This window comes from Pezoporus occidentalis, unplaced genomic scaffold (genome assembly GCF_034315485.1).
Source record: "Pezoporus occidentalis ecotype Australia unplaced genomic scaffold, CSIRO_AGI_Poc_V1 ctg70, whole genome shotgun sequence".
Lineage (NCBI taxonomy): Eukaryota > Metazoa > Chordata > Aves > Psittaciformes > Psittacidae > Pezoporus > Pezoporus occidentalis.
In genome coordinates, this window is record NW_026916053.1 from 2419209 (window position 1) to 2444863 (window position 25655).

The 25655-nt window shown below is 57.1% G+C and overlaps 3 protein-coding genes and 1 long non-coding RNA gene across 14 annotated transcripts in view; 2 read left to right on the forward strand and 2 right to left on the reverse strand.

Annotated features, from left to right (window-relative positions):
- Positions 1-7669, forward strand: part of DLGAP4 (DLG associated protein 4) — a 128884-nt gene extending 121215 nt beyond the window's left edge. For 7 of the 8 annotated variants that reach the window (XM_062642184.1, XM_062642187.1, XM_062642186.1 and 4 more), the window contains 5 exons: positions 822-913; positions 1354-1763; positions 3381-3472; positions 4512-4664; positions 5371-7669. In XM_062642184.1, the coding sequence (XP_062498168.1) occupies positions 822-913; positions 1354-1763; positions 3381-3472; positions 4512-4664; positions 5371-5586 (963 nt within the window). In that variant the 3' untranslated portion in view covers positions 5587-7669. The remainder of the gene's footprint in view (positions 1-821; positions 914-1353; positions 1764-3380; positions 3473-4511; positions 4665-5370) is intronic. The other variant, XM_062642191.1, reaches the window with a different exon arrangement.
- Positions 7670-8569: 900 nt separating this feature from the next.
- On the forward strand, positions 8570-10961 carry LOC134175762 (uncharacterized). The gene is made up of 2 exons (XR_009969136.1): positions 8570-8626; positions 9309-10961. It is a non-coding gene; the product is annotated as an uncharacterized LOC134175762 (long non-coding RNA).
- Positions 9618-16781, reverse strand: TGIF2 (TGFB induced factor homeobox 2). Of its 4 annotated transcripts, none has more exons than XM_062642018.1 (3): positions 16544-16781; positions 15474-15712; positions 9618-12196 (listed from the first exon to the last, which is right to left on the reverse strand). In XM_062642018.1, the coding sequence occupies exons 1-3, from the start codon at positions 16581-16583 to the stop codon at positions 11612-11614; spliced, it is 864 nt and encodes a 287-aa protein (XP_062498002.1). In that variant the 5' UTR covers positions 16584-16781; the 3' UTR covers positions 9618-11611. The 4 variants fall into 4 exon arrangements, with proteins under 4 accessions (XP_062498002.1, XP_062498004.1, XP_062498003.1 ...); XM_062642020.1 differs by lacking the exon at positions 16544-16781 and adding an exon at positions 16273-16512; XM_062642019.1 differs by lacking the exon at positions 16544-16781 and adding an exon at positions 15798-16097.
- A 3004-nt stretch (positions 16782-19785) lies between these two features.
- On the reverse strand, positions 19786-25440 carry MYL9 (myosin light chain 9). The gene is made up of 4 exons (XM_062642044.1): positions 25366-25440; positions 21883-22086; positions 20649-20810; positions 19786-20482 (listed from the first exon to the last, which is right to left on the reverse strand). Exons 2-4 carry the CDS (start codon positions 22064-22066, stop codon positions 20310-20312), a joined length of 519 nt encoding a protein of 172 aa, XP_062498028.1. The 5' UTR covers positions 22067-22086; positions 25366-25440; the 3' UTR covers positions 19786-20309.
- Between the last annotated feature and the right edge of the window lie 215 nt (positions 25441-25655).

A 25655-nucleotide genomic window follows, 5' to 3' on the forward strand; every position in this document is an offset into this window, starting at 1 on the left:
GTCAGATGAGAACCCATCGAGTAAATCTGTGCTTTACTCAACAAACTTCAGTTATCTGCAATTGTCCACTCTTCCTGTGGACAGATTTCCCAGTTACAGATGGCTCCTGTGAGCACTTGGGCAAATCCAAATGTGGTTCTGGGCTTTGAGCCACCACATGTGTTCGTGCTGAATAAGTTCTCCATTGGCTTTACAATAAGGCTAGCTGGCCAGTTGGGTACATGCGCTAGTGAAGGCTTTTCTGCAGGGCTAGTGGGACAAAATAGATGCTGAAAGGGCAGCAAGGCAGGAGAGCTCGCATTGGAGAGGCTGACTGTCTTCCTGTCCTCTTCCTTTTCTGAGCTGGTTCCCCAGCCACCTGCCCCACAGCCTGTGTTTCCTTCCTAAACCCTTCTAATCCTCTTATCCAGAGCTGTGAAGGGTGTCAGTCCCTGGGACAGAGGAAGCTGGGCTTTGCTGTCAGTCTCAATCAGATCACTGCCCTCTCTTGAGTCTCTTGGCCTTTGCCCATGTCAGATACCCATACAGTTGGCCTGTCAGGAACAAGGGACACGCAGCCCATCCCCAGTGTGCCACAGCTGAGCAAACAGCAGTGGGTGGCAGAGCTGAGGGCTATAGAGCAGGTACCTGGCAGGACTGCTGCTCAAGTGGAGGCCAACCTGAGCAGTAGCCTTGTGCCTCTCCTTAGAGACCCCTCCAGTTGGTGTGTGGTGTCAGCATGCTGTGTGTGTGTGTGTGTGCAGCACTCCTGGTCTACTAATGTGAATTCCAGCAGCAAGTTCTTGTGTCTGTTTTTGTCTGTATTTTTCTTGTTCAATAAGGTTGACTGCCTTCAGCCAGTGGCAAAAGAGGAGCCTCCTCCACCAGCCACCAAATTCCAGTCCATCGGGGTACAGGTAGAGGACGAGTGGCGGTAAGTGAAAGGCGCAAGCTTTTGTAGTTTCCTTTCTTTTCGATTGTGCTCCCCCCACTTTTGCTTAGACCTTCTCCCCTTCTCTGTTCCAATATGAGTGGTGTTGAATGGGGGCCCATGGAGAGCTCTTCCTCCACAGCACACAGCACTTGTTCTGTAAACAGCCAAATCAATGGGAGTTTGAAATTTCAAATGAAAAGTACACGATGTAATTACAGCTGTGCGTCAGTCCTCTCAGCTGAATGCCTATTGCAGTAAGCAGGCAACCTTATAATTTTGTCTGTCTGAATGTGTGGTGTGTGTTTGTGTGTGAGGAGGGGCAGGGTGGGCAGGGTGAGGCTCAGCTGCAGGCATAATAAACAAGTGCGTTTCACTGTCAGTGTGTGTGAGGGCAGCCAGGGTGAGTTCTGCTCCTTAATGTTTGGTTCTGATCTCTCTAGAAACAGCCACTCTCGCAGCATGTCCACCAAACAGGACACAGACTCTGACACACAGGAACCTAATAACTCTAGCTGTAAATCATCTGAGAGAAGCCTCGCTGAGTGCCCCCAACACAACAACTCCGTTGGTGGTGATGCCACTACCAGGCAACCAGCCAAGCCCTCACAGATTAAGAGAAACCTCTCCTATGGAGAAAACAATGACCCAGCCCTGGAGCCTTCCTCTCTCCCTCCTCCTGACCCCTGGCTCGAGACGTCCTCCACCTCACCATCAGAACCCACACAGCCAGGAGCCTGCCGGCGGGATGGGTACTGGTTTCTGAAGCTGCTGCAGGCGGAAACAGAGCGGTTAGAAGGCTGGTGCCGCCAGATGGACCAGGAGACCAAAGAGAACAATCTCTCTGAAGAAGGTAGGTGGTGTCAGCCCTTGGACACCAGATGGGAGCAGCCCAGCGGCTCTTCCTCTGGAGCTGTCACTGAGTATTGGATCAGCTTTCTGCAGTTACATTGCTGACAACCCACAGTGAACATGGAGATGAGTTTGGGACGAGGAATACTTTGGGAAGGATAAGGTAACTTCCTCTAGCAAATGGGGTAAGAAATAGTACTGTGATGCAGTATGCAAGATGTGCAGGGCATGGTGCAGCTTCTGACCATTCAAAACTGCTAAAAGCTTAAATGGATTGCTTTCCAGGGAGGCTGTGGGATCCTTCTCTGTGCATAACCCATTGTACTCCAGTGGTAGGTAAAAGCTTAGTTGGCAGTGGGGCAGAATGGGTGCGAGCTTGCTTGATCTGTTGAATCGGTGGACTTGTCTTCACAGCAAAGGGGAGACTTCTTCATAGAGGAAAGCTTTGCTGAATTTGTGACAAATACACACAAAGCACATGTACAGGGAGCACAAGGCAACTTGATTGTATTGGGTTCAGTCCCAGTTGGGCTTGTTATGCTATTTTCAAATGAGTTGGCAAAACCTATGCTTCTTGCAGTGAAAACCATGCCCGTGGTGCACAGAGTGACAGAAGGGGCTGACTAGGCTGCAGAGGGCAGGATCTTTGTGTTTAGAGTCTGGTTGATTTATTTTCTTAACACCTTAGAAAGGTGAAATAATGGTGAGACTCAGTTATACCTCCTTCCCACTGCTAGGGCTTGGGGAACTAATCTCTAATCCTATTGCACTAAGATGCTGAACTGGCTGCCAACCTGGGCAGGCAGTGCCAAGGCTTTCCCTGTGTTGAGGGTGCCCTTGTTTTGCCTGTGGCAAGAGTGCTCTGGCAAGAAAAGGCACCAAGACCAGTGTGGTGTTATATCTGTGACCTTAAGAGCAATCTCAGAATAGATTGTGAAACTGAGAAGTTGGTGGGTATGGAGGAGCGTGGTTTACACTCGTCCCACCAAGATCTAGAAACATTCAGAACTGATTCAGTTAGGTACAACAGCAGACCAGTGAGAAGAGGGGTTGATTCATCTCTGTTTGTGGTGCAGTTTCATGCACTGTGGACCTTTCAGCCATGCCCTTGGAAGGGAAAAGCCCATACCGTGTTCTCCATTAATGAGCAGAGGAATGTTGCCGTGCCCAGAGGCTTCTTGGAAAACCCACTAAGAGCAGTGTAAAGTCCTGGATATCAAAAGCCCTAAGCCTGCCAGTGTTTTCATCCCTGCTGGTAAATGGAGTTTGGAGACAGATCTCTTGTCCCTTGCTACTTCAACCTCGTGCATTGAGTGCAAGAGCAGGTTGTGCAGAGCTGCTCACTGGGTTGTGCTAATGGCTTGTCTGATGGGATGAGGGCAGTTCAGGGTACATTCTGCCCATTCCAATACAGTGTTCTCAGGCTGGCCTGCTTTTGACAATAGTAGATGACAAAGATTTTAATTGTTTCAGTACATCTTCTTTCCCTGAGAGCAGTCAGTTCCTTGGGGATCGCTGAAACTCCTTTTCTAATGATTCAGAAGTGTTTCTTTACTCCAGAAACACTTGAGTTCATTGCTGCATTTAATAGTCTGTTCTTGGTTTTTCTCCCTTGCAGTCTTAGGAAAAGTCCTGAGTGCAGTGGGCAGTGCACAGTTACTAATGTCACAGAAATTCCAGCAATTCCATGGTCTCTGTGAACAAAACTTGGTGAGTCTGGATCTATTTCTCCTAGTTTTTGAGAGGGGGATGTATCTGTTTCAACAGCATAACACGAACATGATCAGGTACTAACAGGCTGCTGTCACTAAAACCAGAGCCAGTGTAGCTGTCACCTACAACCTGAGCACCATGCCATGCTGGATGAATGCTGATTTAAGCCAGCAGCTGAGCAGTGGGATGCTGTCACCTCACCCTCTCCTGCACAGACAGTTGTTGGGCTGTGCTGTGCTCAGGGAGGAGTGTTTGCACTTCCTTTTGGTGCTTACATGAGCAGTGGGGAATTCTCTTGAGCTGCTGCTCAGGGCATGCTGAATACACCAAGTCTCTGGGTCTGAATTGTCAGCTGGCCACACTCCTGTTTGTGCTAGAAACAGCTACTTGTTACTCCTAAAGGGCTTTTTTGAGGGGAATCAGTGAGGTTTTGCCAAACTGGGGGGGGGGAATATGTTTGAAAAGTCTGTCGTCCTCCAAACATGCTTGTTTTGCATGTTGCTTACTTGTATGGTAAAACTGTCCCAACAGGGCTGTCCTTGGGTCACAAAGCACTGTTGGGGTTGGGTCTCTTTGAACGTAGTGTGAGGGTTTGCCTCGCTGAGAGCTGAAGCTGAATAGGGCTAATGTGGGAGTAGAGTTGCTCAGACCTGATCCCATGGTTTCATGAGATAATCCAGGTATATGATGGAGTTCAGATATCTCAGAACTTGGAAGAATCTGTTCATGAAAGAAACTTAGGCTACTTAAAGTTTTCAGCCTGAGAAATACCAATGCTTTCAGACTGTTTTGGGGGGGTTGTAGCAAAGTAATTTAACTCATGAAAGCTTTGGCTTCTTTCAGTCACTATGCCCTAACATGCCAGTTCTCAGGTGTTAGAGCTCTGCTTTGCATTGTGTTGTGCTTGCTTCCATTATTATCACCCTGAAATCAGGATCTCTCTGTAAGAAACCAGTGTTCTAGCTCTGAATCGCATACTGTGGACCTTCAAGCTGGAGAACATATCTGAAAGGGCTTTTTATGCTTTCCCTTACAGAACCCTAACGCCAATCCCAGACCCACAGCCCAGGACCTAGCTGGGTTTTGGGATCTCCTCCAGTTGTCCATTGAAGACATCAGCATGAAGTTTGATGAGCTGTACCACCTGAAAGCAAATAGCTGGCAATTGGCAGAGACACCGGAGAGAAAGGTGAGTGTGGAGTTGTTGAGACTGGCCAGAGCACCTTGCAGGCATTCGGGTATGTGAGGTCTATTTCTGTCTGCAGACAGAAGATCTCTAGGGCTTTTACCTCCTTGCCCTTGTGCAGTGTAATCTCACAGCCTTGCAATGTACTGGGAGCATTCCTCTTGAGTAATAGTGGAAACAATTTTGTACAAGGGGAAAAAAGTGGTATGATGGAGAGAGAGCAGAGTGATGAGTGGTGGTGTGTGCTTAAAGCAGGGATGCAGAGGCCTCTAGTGTTACAAGCACTGTATGAAGAGGCTTTAACTATTCCTGGTGTTGGAGTAGTCTAAAAAACACCCACTGGAACCTTTTGAAAATGCAGCACAGGCTGTGTCCAGGCTGCCTGCCTAAACAGGAGAGTAGGTAGGAGGACTATGGCTCTGGGCAGGGTGGCATATTAAAGTTGAGTTCAGTCTTCATGTGCTCTGATGTGTAGCTGGGCTGACTCTACAAACCCTAATCCACTTCACCAAAGGCCTGTGTACCATGCAATGCAAAATAGCACATTTCTAGACGTAGGAGAAGCTCATTTTGAGACCTTTGCTCAAGAGCTGCTCCTGCTTCTTTCACCTGACACTTGATCTCATTGCTTAGTCCCTCATGCCACGAGTCCCCACGACATCAGAGCAAGCTTTTGATGCTTAGGTTTTTCCTTACTGTCTCCCTAAAGGAGGAGAAGAAACCACCCCCTCCAGTGCCAAAGAAGCCAGCCAAGTCCAAATCCCAGCTGAACCGGGACAAAGCCTCTGATTCAGACAAGCAGCGCCAGGAAGCTCGCAAGCGTCTCATGGCAGCCAAGCGGGCGGCCTCGGTGCGGCAGAACTCGGCCACGGAGAGCGCAGACAGCATCGAGATCTACGTCCCCGAGGCCCAGACCCGCCTTTGAGCCCAGGGGCAGAGGAAGGAACCGCGTGGTTTTTATAAGTCATTAAAAAGGCAACAAAAAAAAAAACAAACACAAAAGGTTCTCTTAAACTAGTGTGGTTTCTTGAGTCTGGAGACAATGAGCCATGCTCGCAAAGGGCTCCCGAGTTGGCTTTTTTTTTTTTTCTCTCAGCTTTAAGTAATGAAGATTTTAAAAAAAAAACAAACAAAACAACAAAAAAAAAAAGAGGAATTCCCCCTCGTTTTCTCCCTGGCTGTGGTGTTGCTGAAGGGACTGAAGAGACTCCTGGAAACTCCGACCCCCTCGACTTGGACCTTCGGTCTTTTTACTTGTTCTATCTAATGAGAATTATTAGCTTGTTTACAAGAAGAGGACAAGACAACATGAAGCCTTGAGCACTTGCCATGCTGTGTTCTTCCTCCTCCTCGGTTCTGTTCTTCCTTCTCATCCTTTTAGTTTGACCTGCTCCTGCCTCCTTTCTCCCACCCCTTTGCATGGCTTTGTTTAACCGTGTTAGAAACAACCTCTCTTCCACCGAGCTCCCGACGAGAACACCCATTCAGTGTGTACTACTGTTGCACTCTGCTAGCAAGCAGCCTTTCTTGGGGTGGGGGGGTGCTTTGTTTTCCTTTTGATGGGGGATATCAGGGTGGGGGGAGGATGGGGTGGGCAGGGGCAGGGCCATGGGTTTGTATTCCTCTTGTTTGATTGAAGTTGAGAGGATGACAGGGTCTGTGGAATGTAACTGCAGAGTTGTTGAAATGCAGCCCAGAAGCAAATGTGCAATAAGGTAGCAAAGGGGGGGGGGGGGGGGGAACAGTGCTTGGCTAGCTGATTTGGGGAGAGCACTACCCTACTCCAGGCCCAGGAGCTGAAGGAGCACAGAGCAACTCCAGGCACGATCCACACATGCTTCACTTTGTTGTTTTTTTTTTTTTCCTCCTCTTTTATTTTTTATGAGATTATTTTCCTTGAATTGCGTGTTGAGAAAGAAGCTGCTACACTGGGGGGTGGGGGGAACCTGTTTCACAGGGGCAGTGTGATGGTATATCAGGGTGGGAGGAGTGGGTTTTGTACAGAGGAAGGCACAGGTAGCTGGTGGTAGGCTGCCTGCCTGTATGTATGTGTACATATGCACATATACACTTAGTAGTACCTGTACATTGAATTCATACACACGTATACATGCCCATAGACACAGTGCAGACGGTGTGCTTAAAAGCACCTTGGTGAGAATGGGCATATGTATAGCATATATTTTTACATGTACTATATCTAGATGTGTGTAAAAGTGTGTGTAAAAATATATACCCTGTGTGTAATCAGATGACTATTTTTTCCTTATCTCCCTGCTCTCTGGGTAGAGGAAGGATTGCTACATATTTTTTAGCTCATTTTTCCCCTTTGTAGGTCTCCTTTTCAGCCTGGCTTCTTGAAGCCACATCTGCCACCACCAAATTCTTTGCCACCCCCTCCAAAAAGCAGAGCATTTGGCCTCATTCGGAGTGATCTGGTGGGATTTGGGTTTGTTTTTCTTTCCATTCACTTGCTCGAATGAGTTGGGAGATTGTGTGTTACTTTTATGGGGGTAGAATCCCAGAGATGGAGTCTGAATCCCAACGAGGGTGTTGGTGATCCAGAAGGCAAAAAGTAAAGGGAAATTGTGAATGATGGCTGAGTTACAATTATATGCTGTAAACTGTTGTCCATGCACAGATGCTCTTAGAGATTTACTCTCAAATGTGAAATTGGGTTTAATGTAACTCAAATCCTGCATTGGTTTTGACGGTTGTGGGTAGAGATACTGATGTGTTGGGTTGCACTGTTGTAAAGATGCTGTTTTCGAGATCTCTAGCACTGAACCGGGGACACAAAGGAAAAGGGTGGTTGGTTTGTTTGTTCTTATTTACTCCTCCAGCCGTGTCTGAGGCTGCTGTGGGGGGGAGCTGGCCTGGAAGGCTGGTTTTTCTGGGGCTCATTTTGTTTCCTGCCACCTTGGAGGAGGAGAACTCGCAGCAGCAAGGGCAGCTGGCTGACTTACCATACAAACCACGATCAATAAAACAGATGCAGTCTGACTTTACAGCGCCTGCTGGTCTCTCTCCCTCTTTATTCCCAGTGGGGTGTGTGGTGCTGGGCTGCAATGGGCTGGTGGGGGGGGGACGGGACTATATATATTTAATCTTGACAGCTTTATAAATGTACATACATATATTAAAATATCTACAAATATAGATGTATATGTCTGAAACCGATGTGTTTATACATATTCATACCCCTTTATATAGATAATTATATATAAATCTCTGTCTTTTTACTCTTCTGGGTCCTGAGGCGGAAGCAGCCAATCAGGGGGGAGCCTGAACGCACGTGGATGTCAAGAAAGAGCTCTCAGCCAATCAGAGCTGCGTGACGTTTAACAAAATGGCTGCTCCCTGCTATAAGATGGCGGGTGAAACAAAATGGCTGCGCCCTGTGTCCATAAGGGGGTTGGCGTTCCGTGTTAAATGCACTTCCGGGTAAGCCAGTGGGCGGGGCGGCTGGTGCTGGCAGCCAATCACAGCAGGTTGTGTGACTGCTGTGGCAAATGGGATGCGTGCGTGCCGAGAGGGGGCGGGGCGGAGGGGGAGCAGCGGGGCGGGCGTGGATGGCTGCGCCTCGACCCACAGCTCCCCGCAGGCCCGAGTGGCTAAGGCCGCCCGGGGCACCTCGGGGTAGGGCTGTGCTGGGCTGTGCTGTGCTGGACTGGGCTGTGCTGTGCTGCAGAGCCCCCGGGTGTTGTGTGAGGGCAGCGCAAGGCGGGGTGTCCCTGGGGAAGGGTGAGCCTGTGCGCTGTGCATCCCCTGTCCGTCCCCCGCCTGCTCGGTGCTGCTGCCCTCTCTGCTCGGCTCCGCGCTCACGTTTATCCTCTGCATACCCCGTGTGCCGCTGCCTGCCTGCGGTACCAGCCCCGCACGTGTCTCCGAGGCCAGTGCCCCAGACGCGGGGGACCATGGGGTGTGCCCTGAGAAGCAGAACCGGGAGAGCGAGGACCAGCCAGGTACGAGCAGCACGGCAGGAAGCAGGAGGGGATGGTTTGCACTGCGCTGACCACACGTCCCTGTGGGCTCAGGCACCCTTGCTGGTCATCCCGGTCACGCTGTTCCCGGGTGCGGTGTGATGCCTTGCACTGGTCCCTCACCCCTCCCATGGGTCCTCAGGAGCCCCGAGGTGCTCAGCGGAGGCTGCAGGAGGGGCAGGAAGAGTTCACATTCATTGAGCTCACAGTCCCCTGCCCCAGTGCTGGCCCCTGCCCCATTCCTCACCATGAGCACCCATGCCCGCTGCCAGTCCTGTCACCAGAGCTGCCCAGGGGTGACCCTGAGGCCCTGTGCCTCCATCCTTCCATAGGGCAGGGGAGCCGGGGAAGGGGCACAGAGCCCATCGGGTCACCCTACACCATAGCAGGCCAGTGGTAAGGGGGCTGCAAAGGGCTTGAGCTGGTGCTAACCCCTGCTGTGGTGGAGGGCATGTCTCATCCCAAGGGAAGCAGTCACCAACCTGGCACAGAGCCTGAAGCTCTGTGTGAAGAACCAGCATTCACACTGCTAGGGCATACGAGGGGCTCACTCAGCCCTTCTGCAGTGCCCATGTCCTCTGGGTCTCTGCCCACCTCCCAGGCTCCAGCCCCAGCAAACTGTGAAGGAACCCCACTGACATTGCTTCTTTCTTCCCCTTCCAAGGGGCTGCTTGTCTCATTTCCACAGTGCTGGCCAGGAGGAGAGGAGACACAAACACATCAGCCCTCTGCTGCTGCCAGATACTTCCCGGCTCCATGATCAGACGCTGTGGGAAGCGAGCACATCACATCCCATCAGACCAACCCCTGGAGCATGGCCCGTGCCAGGCACTGGCCCTGCTTCTTCCACACCCAGCACATTCCTCAGGCCCTTGAAGCAGCTTTGCCGGACATCAGGAGGTGGGAGCTGGTGGTAAGGGAGGAGCAAGTGAAGCCACCGCAGCTGACACAGTCCAGGCTCACACACGGCTCGTACTTAAAAAACAAGAAACAAACTAGAAAACTTTTATTTGACAACGGAAGAACGAACAAAAAGGTATTTACAGCAGTTTTGTTTTGCTCCGTGCGTTTCGTTCCAACAATCCCTGCCCTCCCCTCGCGTTCTGGTCCATCTCCAGGTCCATGGCCCAGGCAGAGCTGTAGCACTCCTGCCCTCGGGGAGGAAACCGCTTTGGTTTGACTGGGGCAAAATTAACGGGAGGAGACCAAAAAGCCTCTCTGGGGGGAGGAAACTGACCTGCAGGGTGGGGGCTACCTACAAATAAGAGAGGGAGGCCTAAAATTCAGGAAGGAGGCAGGGAGCAAAGGCTGGGTGTAAAATGGAGCGGGGGGAGAGGAGGAAGGGGATGTTCACAGCCACCCCATAAGCATCCTCTGTGCATGGCAGTGCTGGAGCCAGCCCTGTGCAGCTCAGGGGCACCCAGCCTGTGACACAGCACTGGCACAAACCTTCTGCAGCCCCAGCAGCACTCGGGAGCTCCTCTCCCCATCACCTTCTCTCTGAAGAAAAGGGAAGGGCAGCACCAGCCACTAAAAGCAGTGCTGCTCCCTTCCAGGCCCCACCACCCTGCAGGGTGCTGCTCCCCCAGCACCTCTGGCTCCAACCACTGCAGAGCACCAGGTCCTCTGGACGTTATTAAATCTAATCATGCAACTCAACAGTCAGGCTAATTTCCTAGGATTAGTGTTTCTCAGGATAGATAACACAGGTGTGCACCGCTCTGTAACTTACATTTTGCAGTGAAACAGCAACAGCTCAGTCCCAGTGCCAGCGCAGCACCCAGGCTGTCGGTGAGCAATGCCCAGGCTGGGGCACAGCCAGCTCCCAGCAGGGACCAGCTTGTCACTAGAGGTCCCCAGCACCGCGCAGCCACCAGCCCTGGAGAGCAAGAGCAGGAGGAAGGGAGCAGGGACTCATCCCTCTGCTTCCCAGTGCAGCTGGTGGATGAGGCAGCTCTGTTTGCTGGGAGCCCATAGGCTGCAGGCTGGGAGTGCTGCACTAACAGGTCACCACACAGGCCCCTGCCCACAACGTGCCTCTTCCCACACTAGTTTTTAACCAAAAAACGAGAAAATCAAGAAGTTGGATATAAAGTTTTCACAGTCTCAGCTTCACATCCACCCCCAGCAGCCGCCTGCAGTCAGCACCAAGCAGGCTCTGCACCGTGCTCTCTGTTCCAGGGCACAACATTGAGCAGGAACTGGAGAGGAACACGGGGGGGGGGGGCTGTGGAAATGCTGAAGAGAAGAAACAAAAACGTAATAAAAATCATATAATAAATCACAATTAAAGGGAAAATGTTTCAACAAAAAAAAATTTGCTAAACAGCACCATCGAGATTTCTACTGGCAGCATCTAAACAAAAAAGGAGGGTCCCGTGTTTTCCATGTGGAAAAAATACCACAGGCTTCGCGTTTCCAGTTCATCTGTGCTTTGCCCTTCGCTGGGCAAGGCAGGGCTCTGCCAGCACAAGGTACCAGGAGGGCCCTCCACAAACAAAGGGGAAATAAAAAGGAGGGGGAGTGGGGAAAGAGATGAGAGATTTGGGAGGAAAAGCTTTTCATCCACAGTCCTTAAAACAGACACCAACTTTAAAACAAACATCAATTCTCTCTTTCTCTCCCTGCAGAAGCGGCGTTGGACCCTTGTTTACAGGGCAGAGAAAAAGAAGTCAGCAGGTTTCCCAAGGGGAGCTCCACAGTAACCCTCCGTGGCGGCAGGGAGAGGTCAGTAAAGCTGCAAAGGTCTTTTCACAACGGCCACATCCTCCCAAGGGCAGCAGATGGGAGCCATGGGACAGTCCCTCCTCTCCCCATCCTGGCTGGCACAGACACCAGAGCCCCACAAAAGGCAGGAGTCCTCTTCCATGACAAGCTGGTCGGGGGGTGCAGGCAGGTGGGTGGCACCGGTGGGGGCGAGGGGTGGGGGGGGTGGGGGTCAGGCACCCCAAGGACCTGGCCATGGGGTTATTTGGAGAGGGCGGCTGCGGGGGGCTCAGTCTGGGGCGAGAGGGGCAGCTGCCCCCCCTGCCGCTGCGACTCCAGCTCGGCCGCCTTCTGCAGAGCCACCTCCACCAGCAGCTGGAAGCTGCTGAAGTCGTCCCCAAAGAGCTCTGGGGGTGTGGGGGGGGGCGTGTTGAAGAGTCCGCTGGTGGGGCTGGCTGCCTCGGCACGGGCCAGCAGGGTCATGGTGCTGCCGGGGGCACCCAGCGCTGCCTTGGGGACAGGGTCCGGCTCCGCTCGCTGCGGCCCAGGCGGCTTCTCCCAGTCGGGGCTGTGGGCGCTCACCACCGTGAGGCTGCTGCCCAGCGCCTGGGCAGGGTGGCACAGTACCTGCGGGCACACGGACATGGACAGCACCTTGGAGGCCCCCGCGGCCGTCACGGGGGGCACCACCAGCACCCCGGAGCCGGCAGCAGCCCCCCGCGGCAGGGCCACGTCGCCGGCTTTGCCCCCTCGGCGGGAGATGGTGAACTGGTTGGGGTCCTTCCCGTCCTTGCGCAGCATGTCGGGGAGCAGCCGCCGCCGAGCGTTGATGAACCAGTTGCAGATCTGGGAGGAGAGAAGGGCACAGCGCTGTCAGCACAGGGCTGGGAGCCCGAACCAAGGTAGCAAAAGCCTCTCCGAAGCCAGCAAGCAGCTCCCACACTGTTCCTGCCCCCCAGCCCTGCACCTCCTTCCCGTGGGGCTCCGCAGAGGCAGAGCTGCTCCAGGCAGGGCTTGCCCAGGCATGCACGGAAACCCCAAGGCCGGCTGCTTCCTGCCTGGCACCACCAGCCCCTTCCTCTCTGCAGCCCCATCCCTGCTGCCTGTGGCACAACGCTCCCCCTGAGCCCTGCCAGCACACCCGGGCAGGGACCGTGCATGGTGCCAGCGCCCGACACCACCACTGGCACCTTCTCATCGTGCCAGTATCAAACAGAGTCTTGGCAGTTCTGGGGCTGAGCCACCCCATGATCTGCAGCAAGGCTGCACACTGGAGCTGCCCAGCCCATTTCCCCAGGGAAGGATGGGCCCAGCACTAACACCCCAAAGTCCCAGCAGCTGACAGTGCCCAGCCTTGTGCAGATGAAGCGGGGTGCAGCCTCCAGCACCCTCCTGAGGGTCCCTCCTATCCTGCAGCCAGAGCCTGGGGTGTTGCACAGAGCCAGCGTGGAGCCCAACAGCACCCAGCAGCTGATGGGGAGTTTTCCCCATCTCCAGGTGCCAGCCTGGGTGGGAGCACTGAGGCTGCACAGAGCAGACAGACAGCAGCACGGATGGAAAACCCTAAACCCCATCAGCTCAGGGAGCTGCAGCCCCCCATCCCCTACGGGGGTGGCAGGGATTGCGGCAGTACATCCACACCTTCCCGTGCCTCCTGCCAACGAGGCTACAGCCAACTTTAAACCTCTTCCAAACATCTGCACACCAAAGAGGAAGCCCTTCAGAAACACAGCAGCCATGTATTCAGCCTTGGCCATGTATTGTTTCAGCATCTTTCTATAAAATGCTGCATTAAAATAACTGCTTTCTTCCTAGAAAACAATTAGAAGAGAATAAATCGTGGAGGGGGGAATGACTGATCTTTGCTAAATCAACAGCTATGGAAAATATTTCCCCCAGGGAGAGAGAACTCACCACAACTTCGATCGCAGCGAGATCTCAGTTGTTCTTTGTCTTTGAGACAGTATTTGTCATTTAACATCCTCACATACACTTGTCTCACCCCCTTTTCCCTTCCAAACCCTCCCTTGCGAGCCTTAGCTGGGTCCCCATGACATGATCTTGTGATCCCATGGCCATCAGTCGCTGTAATCCCCAACCAGAGGGCTGGACTTCCAACAAAAACCCCAACCAGCACCGAGAAGCTCCTAAAATCCTGCTGTGCCCCCAACATCTCCTTCCAGCTTCCAGCTCCCTCTGGAGAAGGCAGCACAGAGATGGGCACAGGCACCAGTGACACCGCAGCACACCGCACGGTGTCACCCCCCCGGGAGCTGGGATCAACCTCAGCTTTGAAGCAAGAAGCTTTTTGCTTCTTTCCAAGCACAGCCATCGCTTGTCCCCACCACAAGCACACCTGGGCTGTCCCTTTGGGCAGTGTCTGCCCCCTCCACCACCACGAGAGCAGCATCCCCTCTGCAGGGAGGAGGAGCCCATCCCCACAGGAGGGCACACGCTTGGAAAGCTGCTGTTGTCCGGGAAGCCTCGCCAGGAGCAGGCACTGCTTTTGTACCTCCCCACTTTCTGCCCTGCAGAGCTGGGGCGCTGCGCTTCCGCTCCCTGGCTCCACAACTGAACAACCAGGGGTGCGTGGCCCATGGCAGCAGCAGAGCCCTGTGCTCAAGAGGCTCCTGGAGGTGTTGGATCAGCATTGATGGATCAAACCCTGCAGCCAAAGCGCGTCCCACACCTCCACCCACCCAACAGGCTTCTCCTCCCAGATGCAGCCTGTTGGGTCACCTCAGACTGACACAAACCCCAGTGGCAGCCATGGGAAATGCCCCCGGAGGGGACCCCCACCCGGGGGGGGGGGGGCACTGGGCAGCCTCTGCATCAGGCACACAGTGGCTGCAGGGAGTCCCATGGGACAAAAAGCCAGTGCAAAGCCACACCTCAAAACAAGCCCATGTGCCTGCAGCATCCTCCTTGGACCCAAACTGCCCAGGGCACAAACACCTGAAGTCCCACTGCCACAAGCCCTTGGGTAAACCCCTGTATGCCAGAGGCCATATATCTGGGTTTGTCCTGTCCGCACCAGCCCCGGTCCATGACAATCCCAGATTCCTGCAGCCCCAAACCCATCACTGTGCTCTGACTCGAGCCCTCCCGGGACCAGCACCTCAGAGCACTCAGACACAAACTTGGTGCAAAGCCAGGATTTAAATAATCCATTAAAATGAAAAGAAAGTTGGCCTTGGCCAGGAAGACGGAAACTAGACACAGCCACTGCCCACACACCGGTGTCTGCCTGGCCAGGGCCACGCTGAGCTGCAGAGAAAGAAGCCAGAGGTGCAGGGGAAAGCCCAAGGAGAGGAGCTCAGCTGCAAACCCACTGCCCCTTGCCTGCTGCCCTGCACACAAGAGCTGTTTCCTACCCTGATGTCAGAAGCAGAGCATCTCCTTCCCTGTCAGGAAGGCTGCTGGTGTTCCCATGGATCAGTGAGACAGGCAGCTCTTCCTGACACCCTAAGAGCAGGCAGGGTGAAAGCCAAAGCTGAAAGGAAAAGCACTGCTCATCCCCGCTGCTCCTGGCTGGGCATCCATCACAGCACCCCAAGGAGAACAATCAACCCACAACCAGGGACACCTGCCCCAGAGCACTCAGCTGGACTGGGGTTTCCTTAATACACCTGGTGTAACTGGGCGCAGCTGGGCCAGCCAGTCCTTGGTGCTGCAAATGCCCACCCCAGGGTGGTTGTTCTGCCCAGTGATGTGTGCAGAGGGGCAGTAGCCCTGGCCCCTTTACTGGGGGTGTCCAGGGGAAGAGGATAAAGCAGCCCCCCTGAAGCCCTCCCACCCATAGTGTCTGTTACTAACAGAGTATTGCTGAGTTGGTCCCCATCCCAGTCCATCCATCTTCTGGCCAGCCAAAAACCTCTACTCCAGCACTGCCATAAAACTGGTCCCCAGGGCTCAGCCCTCTTCCCAAAAGGATGCTGCCATGTGCCAGTGGCTTTGCTCCCCTGCGTTCCCTCGCTTGCCTCCTCACTGCCTTTCAGTGGCAAGTGATTCCAGCATCCCAAATCCTTTGGGATCTGCAGCAGGGTTCTCGCAGTCCGGCCCTTCCCAAGCCCCGTGGCACAGGACCCAGCAGCACCCCCAAGACGTGGGGACTGGCTCCTACCTGCAGCACAGAGAGGCTGGTCTGCCCCGAGAGGCTGAGCTTCTCCTGCTCCGAGGGGTAGGCATTGAAGCGGTGCTCGTAGAGCCAGTCCCGGAGGATCTTCACAGACTCCTTGGGGAGGTTGCCCCTTCTCTTCCTCTTGTTGGGCTGCGAGGGGTCGGGGGACGTGGCGCTGTCGTCCTCCCCGAGGTCACTATCCGACATGGTGGAGCTGCCCGCAGACCTCTCCTGCTTAAAGCCTGCCAAGGAGGGGGGGACCGAACAGCGGGCATCAGGCTGGGAGTGCAGGGGGGAGCACAGCCACACACCCCCCCCTCCCCGCACCTCGAACATGGGGGGCGGCTCCGTGCCCAGCTTTGGGGTGATGCAGATGAGCCCCCCGAGGGGGGAAGAGTTACAGGCACCGGTGATCCCCCCCCCCCCCCCCTTCCCGGCACTTTGGGGGTCTCGGGCTCGCCGATAACAAACGGAACACAGAGGGGGGGAGCTCCAAGTAAATCCATCCCGGCCGGAGGAAGAGGCCGGAGCCGCTGCGGGGCCAAGGCACCACGCGGGGTCATTGTGCGGCCTCCCCGCGCCGCTGTCACCGCCGGGCCCCCCCCCAACGTCCCCGCAACAGGTACCGCGGGCCGGGCCCCGCAGACACAAAGCGGGGGAGCGGCGAACCCGCCCCCCCCCCCCCCCTTCCCGCACCTCCGCGCCCCGCTCCGGGGGGGAGGCGGAGGGGAAAGAAAGAGGAACCGGAGACCCGGCCGCGGCCCCGCACCGGGCACGACCGGCCCCGAACTGCGCGAACAACCTCGGCCAAGTTGGAAGCGGCGCGGGGAGGGAACAAAACCCCCGAGCGCGGCTCCCGCAAACTTTTCACGCCGGGGGCGGCTCCCGGCCCGGCCGCACAAAGGCGTTGGGACCGCGCCGTGCCCGCACCCCCAGCCCGGCTCGGCGCTGTTCGAGACGGTTCGGGTCCGCTCGGCCCGGCCCGGAGCCCCTCGGCTCCACTCGGCTGCGCTCCGCCGCGCCGCAGCCCGGCCGGGACTCCATGTTTGCCGCCCGCCCCGCTGCGCTCTTACCCCCGGGCCGCCGCCGCCGCCGCCGCCTCGGCCCTTGCATGGGCCGCCCCGGGGTCGCGCCGCCGCCGCCGCCGCTCCGGTGCCCGGTGCCGGTTGCCGGGGGTGCAGCGGGGCCCTCCCGCGGCGGCGGGGCGGGCGGCCGAGGAGCAGCGAAAAGTTTTGGGTGGGCGGCGGTGACAGATGCCGAGACAGAGTTCCCTTTGTTCCCGAGGAGGCAGGAACTCGGCCGGGCCCCCCGCCCCCGGCCCCGGCCCCGGCCCCGGCCCGCCCGCCCCCGGCTGTCACCGCCGCCGCACCGGGCAGCGGCACCCGCCCCGCCGCCACACGGGCCGGGACCTGGCGGCAGCCCCGCGCCCAGACACGGTGCCCGGAGGGACACCCCACAGCCCCGCACGGCGCTGCACCCAGCACCCATCTGGGACACCCGAACAGGGACACCCGAACAGAGACACCTGAACAGGGACACCCGAACAGGACACTCAAACAGGGACACCTGAACAGGGACAACCGAACAGGGACACCTGAACAGGAACACCCGAACTGGGACACCTGAACAGGAACACCCGAACAGGGACACCCGAACAGGGACACCCGAACAGGAACACCCGAACTGGGACACCTGAACAGGAACACCCGAACAGGGACACCCGAACAGGAACACCCGAACAGGAACACCCGAACAGGGACACCCGAATAGGAACACCCGAACAGGAGCACCTGAACAGGACACCCGAACAGGGACACCCAAACAGGAACACCTGAACAGGGACACCTGAACAGGAACACCCGAACAGGAACACCCGAATAGGAACACCCGAACAGGAACACCCGAACAGGACACCCGAACAGGGACACCTGAACAGGGACACCCAAACAGGAACACCCAAACAAGGACACTCAAACAGGAACACCCGAACAGGACACCCGAACAGCGACACCTGAACAGGACACCCATGGGACACCCAAACAGGAACACCCGAACAGGGACACCTGAAAAGGGACACACAAACAGGGACACCTGAAGAGAGAGACGCGAACAGGAACACCCGAAGAGGGACAACTGAACAGGGACACCTCAACAGGAACACCCGAACAGGAACACCTGAACAGGGGCACCTGAAGAGGGACATCTGCACCAGGACACCCATGGGACACCCGAACAGAGACACCTGAACAGAAACACCCGAACAGAAACACCCAAACAGGAACACCTGAACACGGACACCTGAACAGGGGCACCTGAACAGGGACATCCGCACCAGGACACCCATGGGTCACCCGAACAGGGACACTCAACCAGGAACACTGGAACAGGGACACCCGCACAGAACACCCAAACAGGAACACCCAAACGGGACACCCCCGGACACCCTCACAGGACATCCACCCAGGACACCTACGGACACCTGCATGGAACATGCGCACAGGAACACCCACATGGGACACCCATACGGGGGCACCCAAACAGGGACACCTGAACAGGGGTACCAACCTGGGACCCACACAGGGACCCGCACCCATGGGCATCCCCACAAGGCACCGCGCAAGCTCCTTCTTTCCTCCAGCCGTGTTAATGCTGACCCCAGTACCTGAGCACCGAGGGGTTACTGGTGCCCATGGGCAGGCACTGGTTGCAGGGCCAGGCCCTCAGTGCCATGGCTTAGTGGTGGCCTTGGCAGTGCTGGGAATGGTTGGACTCAAAATGATCTTAAAGCTCTTTTCCAACGCAGTTGATTCCATGATTCTGTGACAGCCCCAGGGACCTCAGAGCACTGAGGCTCCACGGGTGCTTCCTTTGGTGGCTTTCTGATGTAGTAACTAGGAAATGAGAAGCTCAGCACATCACTGCTGCCATGAAGGTGGAAGGTGTTTCAAAGCGAGGGTGATGATCCCATGGGTCAGGCACCCCTGGGCTGTATGGACAAGGCAGGCTGGTCCCCTCCAGCCTCTTCAATGGAGAAGTGAGCAGCAGCATCTCAGCAAGGAGACCTCCCCTTTAAGGATGTCCATGCCCCCAGTCCATGAGGATTTCCACACTCACCCTCACCAAGCCAAGCACAGCATCCCCAGGGACCTTCGTACAACCCAGGTGCCTCGGGTCCTGCCCTTCTCCAGGCAGAGCCTGTTTGCAGCGGGTGTTTGCTCTCCCCTCCCAGGCTCTGTCCTCACAGGCCATATTGCAGCTCCCTTCCTTGCCCTTATCATGGGTATCCCTTTGGGTATCGAGAAAGGTTGCAAAAACCCTTCTATGGTAGGGTTTGGGCCCATCCAAAGCAGATTCTGTGGAGCAGAACGGGATTAAATAGCCAGGAAAACCAGAGAATTCCTTAAAGCATTTGTTTAGTTGCTGCTAAAGCTTCACTGTCCCGAGTGAAACTGTCCCCCCAAATCGCCATTGCTCTGTTAACGCAAGCGGGGTGTGGGCTGGTGAACCCCAGGGGAGGTGTGGGGCCAGCCATGCAAATCTGTCCTTCCAGCAGCCTGCTTTTGCTCCCACCCTTTGGAAAGAGCTGTACTAAGTCCTGTGCCCAACTGAGACACCAGGGAAATGGTCCCTGAGTTCAAATACCTGCCCTGGGCTGCAAATGCCTGCAGGTACAGGTAGCGTGGAAGCAGCTTTGGGAAAACCCCACTGGATGCCTGAATCCTGGGGCAAACCCAGCCTGGAGCAGGAGCCATGGGGCAGGGGCCAGGGGCCAGGGCAGGGGCTTCTCCCTGCCTGCCCTCACCTGGGGCTTGTTCAGGGCCCATTGACATTATAATGCTGTTAAACTTCAGCAATTTGAAAGACAATCAGGCAGCAAGAGCCCGAAAAGGGGTGCTGGAAGGGGTGCTGGCCACCAAGCACATCCCACTCCCAACAAACTGATCCTTTGGGGTCAGTCCTGTGCTGAGCATCACTCCTGGATGGAGACAGTTTGCCCACAGCACAGCAGAGACCTTGCAGCAGCTGGAGGCCCTTTCCCACACCATTGGGTTTATCTCCAGCATCACCCCATGTGCCCCAAAGTGAGCCATTCACTTTGGTGTGCGAAGGGGGCTTTTCAAAAGCATCCTGCCCTGTGGCAGCCTTCAGGGCTGGGACGTGGCTCTGGAAGTAGGAGAACTGTGGGTTATTCCCTGGTGCAGCAGGGAATTAGGGAAGGAGCCTGGAGGTGAGCAGGTTTGGGGCTGTTGCTGCAGTTCCTGAACCCACCCCCAATGCCCCCAGGGAGCACAGCAGGAGCCACACGCAGCACATCTCCATATCGCACCCATCAGGTTTTATACACCGCGTCGGCCTCCCGAACCCCTCAGATCGCAGGCTCTAAAGCCATAAAACACGCAGGGAGGAGGAAACAAAGTGGAGAAACCATGAAGAAAGGGAGTGCAGGAGGAGAGGGGAGAGGTGCTTTCTCTCTGTGCTATGGTCCCGAGATGGGGATCGCTCAGGCTCGAGCCAGCCAGAATCCCCACAGGCCAGCGCTCGCCTCAGATGCTCATCCCAGCCCCAGGGACCAGCAGCTTGGTGGCTTCGGGGGGGGGTTACAGCCAGGCTGGGGGTCCTAGTGGAGCGAGACTGTGGGTGGGAATGGTGCTGGGGGTCCGGGGCTGATGGGTGGGCACACAGCAGCACAGTGATGGGAGCGCTTCCCCTCCAAGCGTGACCTGATGCGGGGTGCTGGTCCTGGGAGGTGCTTCCCATGGGGGGGGAGCCTACTGTGGGGCAGCAAAGGGGGGCCGAGGGGCAGTGGGGGTGTGCGCAGGAGGGTGCAGAGGTGAGGTTCTAATCGTCCTTGTCCTTGGCTCCGTGCTTCAGGATGCGGGTGAACTCCACATAGTTGAAGTTGCCCTTCTTGTCGATGGGCGCCTCGCGGTACATCTCGTCCACCTCCTCGTCCGTGAACCTGTCTCCCATGGTGGTCAGCAGCTCACGCAGATGGTCCTCGTGAATGAAGCCTGCGGGGATGGCACAGGGTGCTGTTAGCAAGGGGACACTGGGGGAGTGCTGAGCCAAAGACACCCCTGCTCATCTCCCGCCCTGGAGCTGCTTGGGGACCATCCCAAAGGCTTTGGCCCCAACCCTCATCATGGATGCATGGGGCTGTGCAGGCAGCGCCTGTACCTGATGCCTCCTCATCGAAGCAGGCGAAGGCGTTGCGGATGACGTCCTCCGGGTCGGTGCCATTCAGCTTCTCCCCAAACATGGTGAGGAACATGGTGAAGTTGATGGGCCCTGGCGCCTCGCTCATCATGCCCTCCAGGTACTCGTCGGTGGGGTTCTTCCCTGCCAGACACAGGCAGAGGTGTGGGTGCAGTGTCCCCTCTCCCCCCAGCACCCATCCCAAGGCCATGCACCCAGCCGGGGTGTTTTTCATTGCAGATGAATCTGTTGGTTGGTGCATGTTCACCCACCCCACGGGCACGGGGGGGGGTTCTGCAGTGCCCAGTGCTCCGCACTCAGCACCTCTCCCCATAGAACCAACCAGGCTGGGTCAAGACTGCCGCTTGAATCGAGCTCTGCCAGGCTCAGCCTTGATGGAGCTGCAGGAATTCATCTGGGGGTTGCCAGGTACTAACCCCATGGCTTTGTCCCACTCCCCTCGCTGCTGACACCCAGCACCCCCAGAGGACAGGGGCAGCAACGTCCCCACATGGGGACAAGCCTCCTGCTGCCGGTATCTCTAACACTGCTCCTGCCGTGGCTGCACTGGGCATGGTTTAAGCTCCTCTGCTTGCCCCCAGCGCACGGCCCCTTTGTTCCCATTGCTGCAGCCCAGCGGGAGGAGGGCGTGGGGCCAGGCAGGACCCCCAGAACAGGTTTGGCTGCCGGGTCAGTCATTGACAGACCCCCCCCCCCCGAGTGCCGCAGGGAGCGGGAGCCGTGCCTGCAGCCAAGGAGAAGGGCTCTGATGGGGAGCGCGGCCGGCCCTGCGAGTCCCAACCGGCTCAGTTATCCCTGGTGCAGGGGCCAGCCCCTTCTGCTGAGAGCAATGGGAGGGCTTTGTCCCAGAGGGGATGAGCCCAAGCGATGCTCAGGGGTGAGGCTACTCAAATCCTCCATAGCTGTGGCTGGTGGTTGCTCATAGCAAAGCTTCTCCAACCCCGAGGGTCCCTTCCCTTCTAGTGAGCACAATGAACCCAGCTGCTGCCCTTGGGTGTCTCCACAAACACCTTCTACAGTCACCTGCTGCCAGCAGAGAAATCCCTTTTCCTCCTCCCACCCCCGTTTTGCAGCTGGCACCAGGTTGGAGCCTCAGTGCATCCCACCGAAGGCAGGCTTCAACTGTGGGTCACCCAGCAGCTCTGCCCACGTGCCCCAGAGGGGCCGGGGGACGCGTGGGGCAGGGTCTCCTCACCGAGGGAAGCCAGCATGTCGTGCAGGTCCTCCTTGTCGATGAAGCCGTCGCGGTTCTGGTCGATCATGTTGAAGGCTTCCTTGAACTCCTGGATCTGTGACTGGTCGAACATGGCGAAGACGTTGGATGTGGCGCGCTGCGGGCGCTTCTTGGTGGTCTTGGCCTTGGCGCGTTTGCTGGACATCCTGGCGGCGGGGGGGGCACCTGCGGGCAGGGCAGGAGGGGGGCGAGTGGTGGCAGGGTCGGACAGAGCTCGCTGCCTGCACCACCAGCCCCCCCCCCCCCCCAGACCTGCTGCCTGCCCTGCCTGTCCCCTTTGCACCCCATGCACAGGGAGAGATGCCAAGCCCAGCACCCAGCATCCCCCCCCACTGCCATCAGTGCCGGGGAGCCATGGGGATGGGCAGAGCTAAGCAATGTCCCCCGTCACCCCCCCAAGGCATCCCCTCCTCTGTCAGGGCTCTCCCAGCTCAGCTCCTGGGCTGAAGGGCTCCCCAGCATCCTTCATTTCACTGCGCAGAGCAGCCCACAGCCACCTCCCCGGGAGGTGGGCTCAGCACAGCACCCAGCACCCAGCGGGAAGGGGTTATCTGCTCCGGGCACATTCCTCACATTCCACTGCCTCCCTTCCCCCTCTGTCCATCATCCCACCGTCCATCCCACTATCCATCATTCCACTATCCATCCCACCGTCCATCCACCTCCGATGCTGCCGGCTCCAGCCCGGCCAAAGGCCACTCACTGCCTCCCTCCTGCTTCAGTGCCCGGTGAGCCCCATGCTCTGCCCAGGGACCCATGGGAGGGCCCTGACATAGGGGGTGAACAACGGGGTGAACGGTGGGGTGGGCAGTGGGGTGGGCAGTGGGGTGAGCAGTGGGGTGGGCAGTGAGGTGGGCAGTGGGGTGGGCAGTGGGGCGGGCAGTGGGGTGAGCAGTGGGGTGAGCAGTGCGGTGGGCAGTGGGGTGGGCAGTGGGGTGGGCAGTGGGGTGAGCAGTGGGGTGAGCAGTGGGGTGGGCAGTGGGGTGAGCAGTGGGGTGAGCAGTGGGGTGAGCAGTGGGGCGAGCAGTGCAGTGGGCAGTGGGGTGAGCAGTGGGGCGAGCAGTGCGGTGGGCAGTGGGGTGAGCAGTGGGGCGAGCAGTGCGGTGGGCAGTGGGGTGAGCAGTGGGGTGGGCAGTGGGCCTCTCGGGGGCGGGGGGGGGAGCTGTGGGACCATGGGTGCTGAGGGCTGGTGCTATTGTTCATTACAGGTAACGAACACCACGGGAAGGGACCAGCCCAGAGGGGCAGCAGTGGAATGGACAGACCTTTGGGACACAGCTGGGGCAACGACAGTCCCAGTGGGAATGGCAAAGGGACCATCGGGATCCCAACCACCACCAAGGCAGGAGCATGGCAGGAAAACCTGGTCTCAAAGGAGGGAGTCCTGTCCCCAGCCCGTGCTGAGCCCATTCCCACCCCGAGATGGTACCCACGTTCCTTCACAGCCTCCAAGCAGGGTTTGGTGACATCCCCCCACGCTGCCAGGCTGAGGGAAGCAGCCACTATTTCAGACACCCTGTGCCGTGGGTGCTGGGACCCAAATGGGCTCCTTATGAGGTGCTCAGCACCCCCAGCGACCACTGATGTTGCCTGAGAGGAGGATGCTCAGACCTCTCCCAGTCCAACCCTGCCTGGCACAGGGATGGTGATGACTGTCCCCATACAGCCCCAAGAGAAAGTGTGGGGCAGGTTCAGCCCAGGGGAGCGATGCTGCTCAGAGCCCTCATGTTCCTACTGCAGCCGCTGCTCCCTCATAGCCCCGTGCCTCAGTTTCCCCATCTGGGTCAGCATCTGCCTGGGGAGCAGCTCTTGGAGGGCAATGTTAAATTGATGGAATACGAATGAATTCCATGGGGCAAGCGCAGGGTGCTCCTGCTCTGCTCTGTGCCCTCTGCCTGGGTTCCTGCCTTCTCTGCAGGGCACAGTTAGGAGCCACATTGTGTTGAAGGAAGAGCACAAAGCAACACCCGCAGCGAGCTGCGTGCCAGCAGCAGGTCTGGCTGCCCTGTGTGTGCTGATCCGGGATCCACTGCCCAGCTGGGTCCTTAATGCTGATGCACCCAAGGGGACCGTGGGGCTTGGGGAGCATCCCTCCAGTGGGACCACAGCATGGGACAGGCTGGGGCAAAGCAAAGAGCCTCCTCCTGTACTGGCACAGCCTCTGCCAGCCCTCCTCAGGCGTTGCTCTTTCCCTCCCCTCCTTCTATCTCTCTTTCAAGGGGCTGAAATATCTACCCTGCCCTGGCTGGGACCAGCAGCAGAATGCAGCCTGGCACCCTCTCCAGAGAGATGCCTCTCAATAGGGGGATTTAGTATGATTTTGACAGCACATGGGTTTGCTCTTCAATCCAAAACATGCCTTGGAAAGATGCTTGGTCCCAGGGTCCAGCTCAGCCTGGGACCAAGGCTGCATCAGGTCATCTCCTGATCATTCTGTAGCTGTGTGAGCCCATATGGGAATCCCACTCAACACCCAGATCGCTTCGTGCCTGGCCATGATGCCCTGCACCTGGGATGAACTCAGCTGAGCCAAATGGTGCAGCCACCAAGCCTTGGGCTTCCTCCTTGGCAAGAAGGAAACCCACAGAGACTGGTCCTGGCCTTGCCACGTCCTGCTAAAGAGCTGCTCATCCCAGTGCTGCTTCCACCCAGCAGGCAGCAGATCCAAGAACATTAGCACTGGGTGAGACCACAGCCAGCCTGGCACAAGAGTCCTGTGCCAATCTGGTCACCACACTCATCCCAACACCAGCAGCTTATTCCCTCATCCTGCACTGCTCCTGCCAAGGTGACCTCTCTGCCTCCTGCACCACTGGGCTTGTGCCTTCTCCCTGCCCAAAAGAAGCTGCGGCCACCCGGGTTATGCTGCTCAGGGGTGGTCCTCTAAAGCTGGCCATGCAGGAGGCTCCTCTGGCAGCTCTGGCAGGGTGCTGGCACCTCATGGGGCTGCACTGCAGTCTCCAGCACAGCCTCGGAGGGACATCATCTGCTCACAGCTCCTCTCCACCACAAGCTCCTGGCAGAGATCTCGTGATGTGCATCCGCTGGCACTGAAGCCAGTGAGTGGGTTCTGTGTGCGGATGGGAAGGAGCGGAGCAGCACCAGGAGCCAGGGCCAAGTGTGCAGCAACCCCCGGGACAGATTCATCCCAGCCCTCCTTCAACTCCTGCTGCCCCCCGGTGGGGCTTGGTTCCGAGCATTCTGGACTAGCTCCTTCCCACCACGTGCAGTGAACAGGGGCCTCACAAGCAATCCTTCCAAAGCACAGCTTCTGGGGCCACCACGAGAAGACCCTGCACAGACACCATCCATCACCGTGAGACAGACCCAGCACCCAGCACCCTTCTGGTGCCCGCTGGGGCTGGGAGACAGGACCCCACAGCGGCCGGTCCTCAGCACAACATGCCCTGCGCTGTTGATTCCCTAGGGAATTACAGGGCTCACCTCAGGGGGGATCTGGCCGCAGCGCCTCAGAGGGGGAGGTGACCACGAACTCCTCCTACAGCCGCACGGAGCCTGCCAGTGGCGGGGGGGGAAAATGAAGTGAGAGGAGAAACGCAACCATCTTTGGTCAGCGGCGGCGGTTGTTGACACTCGGGATGTTCCGCTCCAGGAATGCTGCTCCGGACGCCGCCTTCTCCCACACATCCATGTCTTAGAGCCCCTCTGGCTTTTATCACAGCCCTAACGCTTTGTACCGAGAGGCACACAGGGAGGGAAGCCAAAAGGAGCTC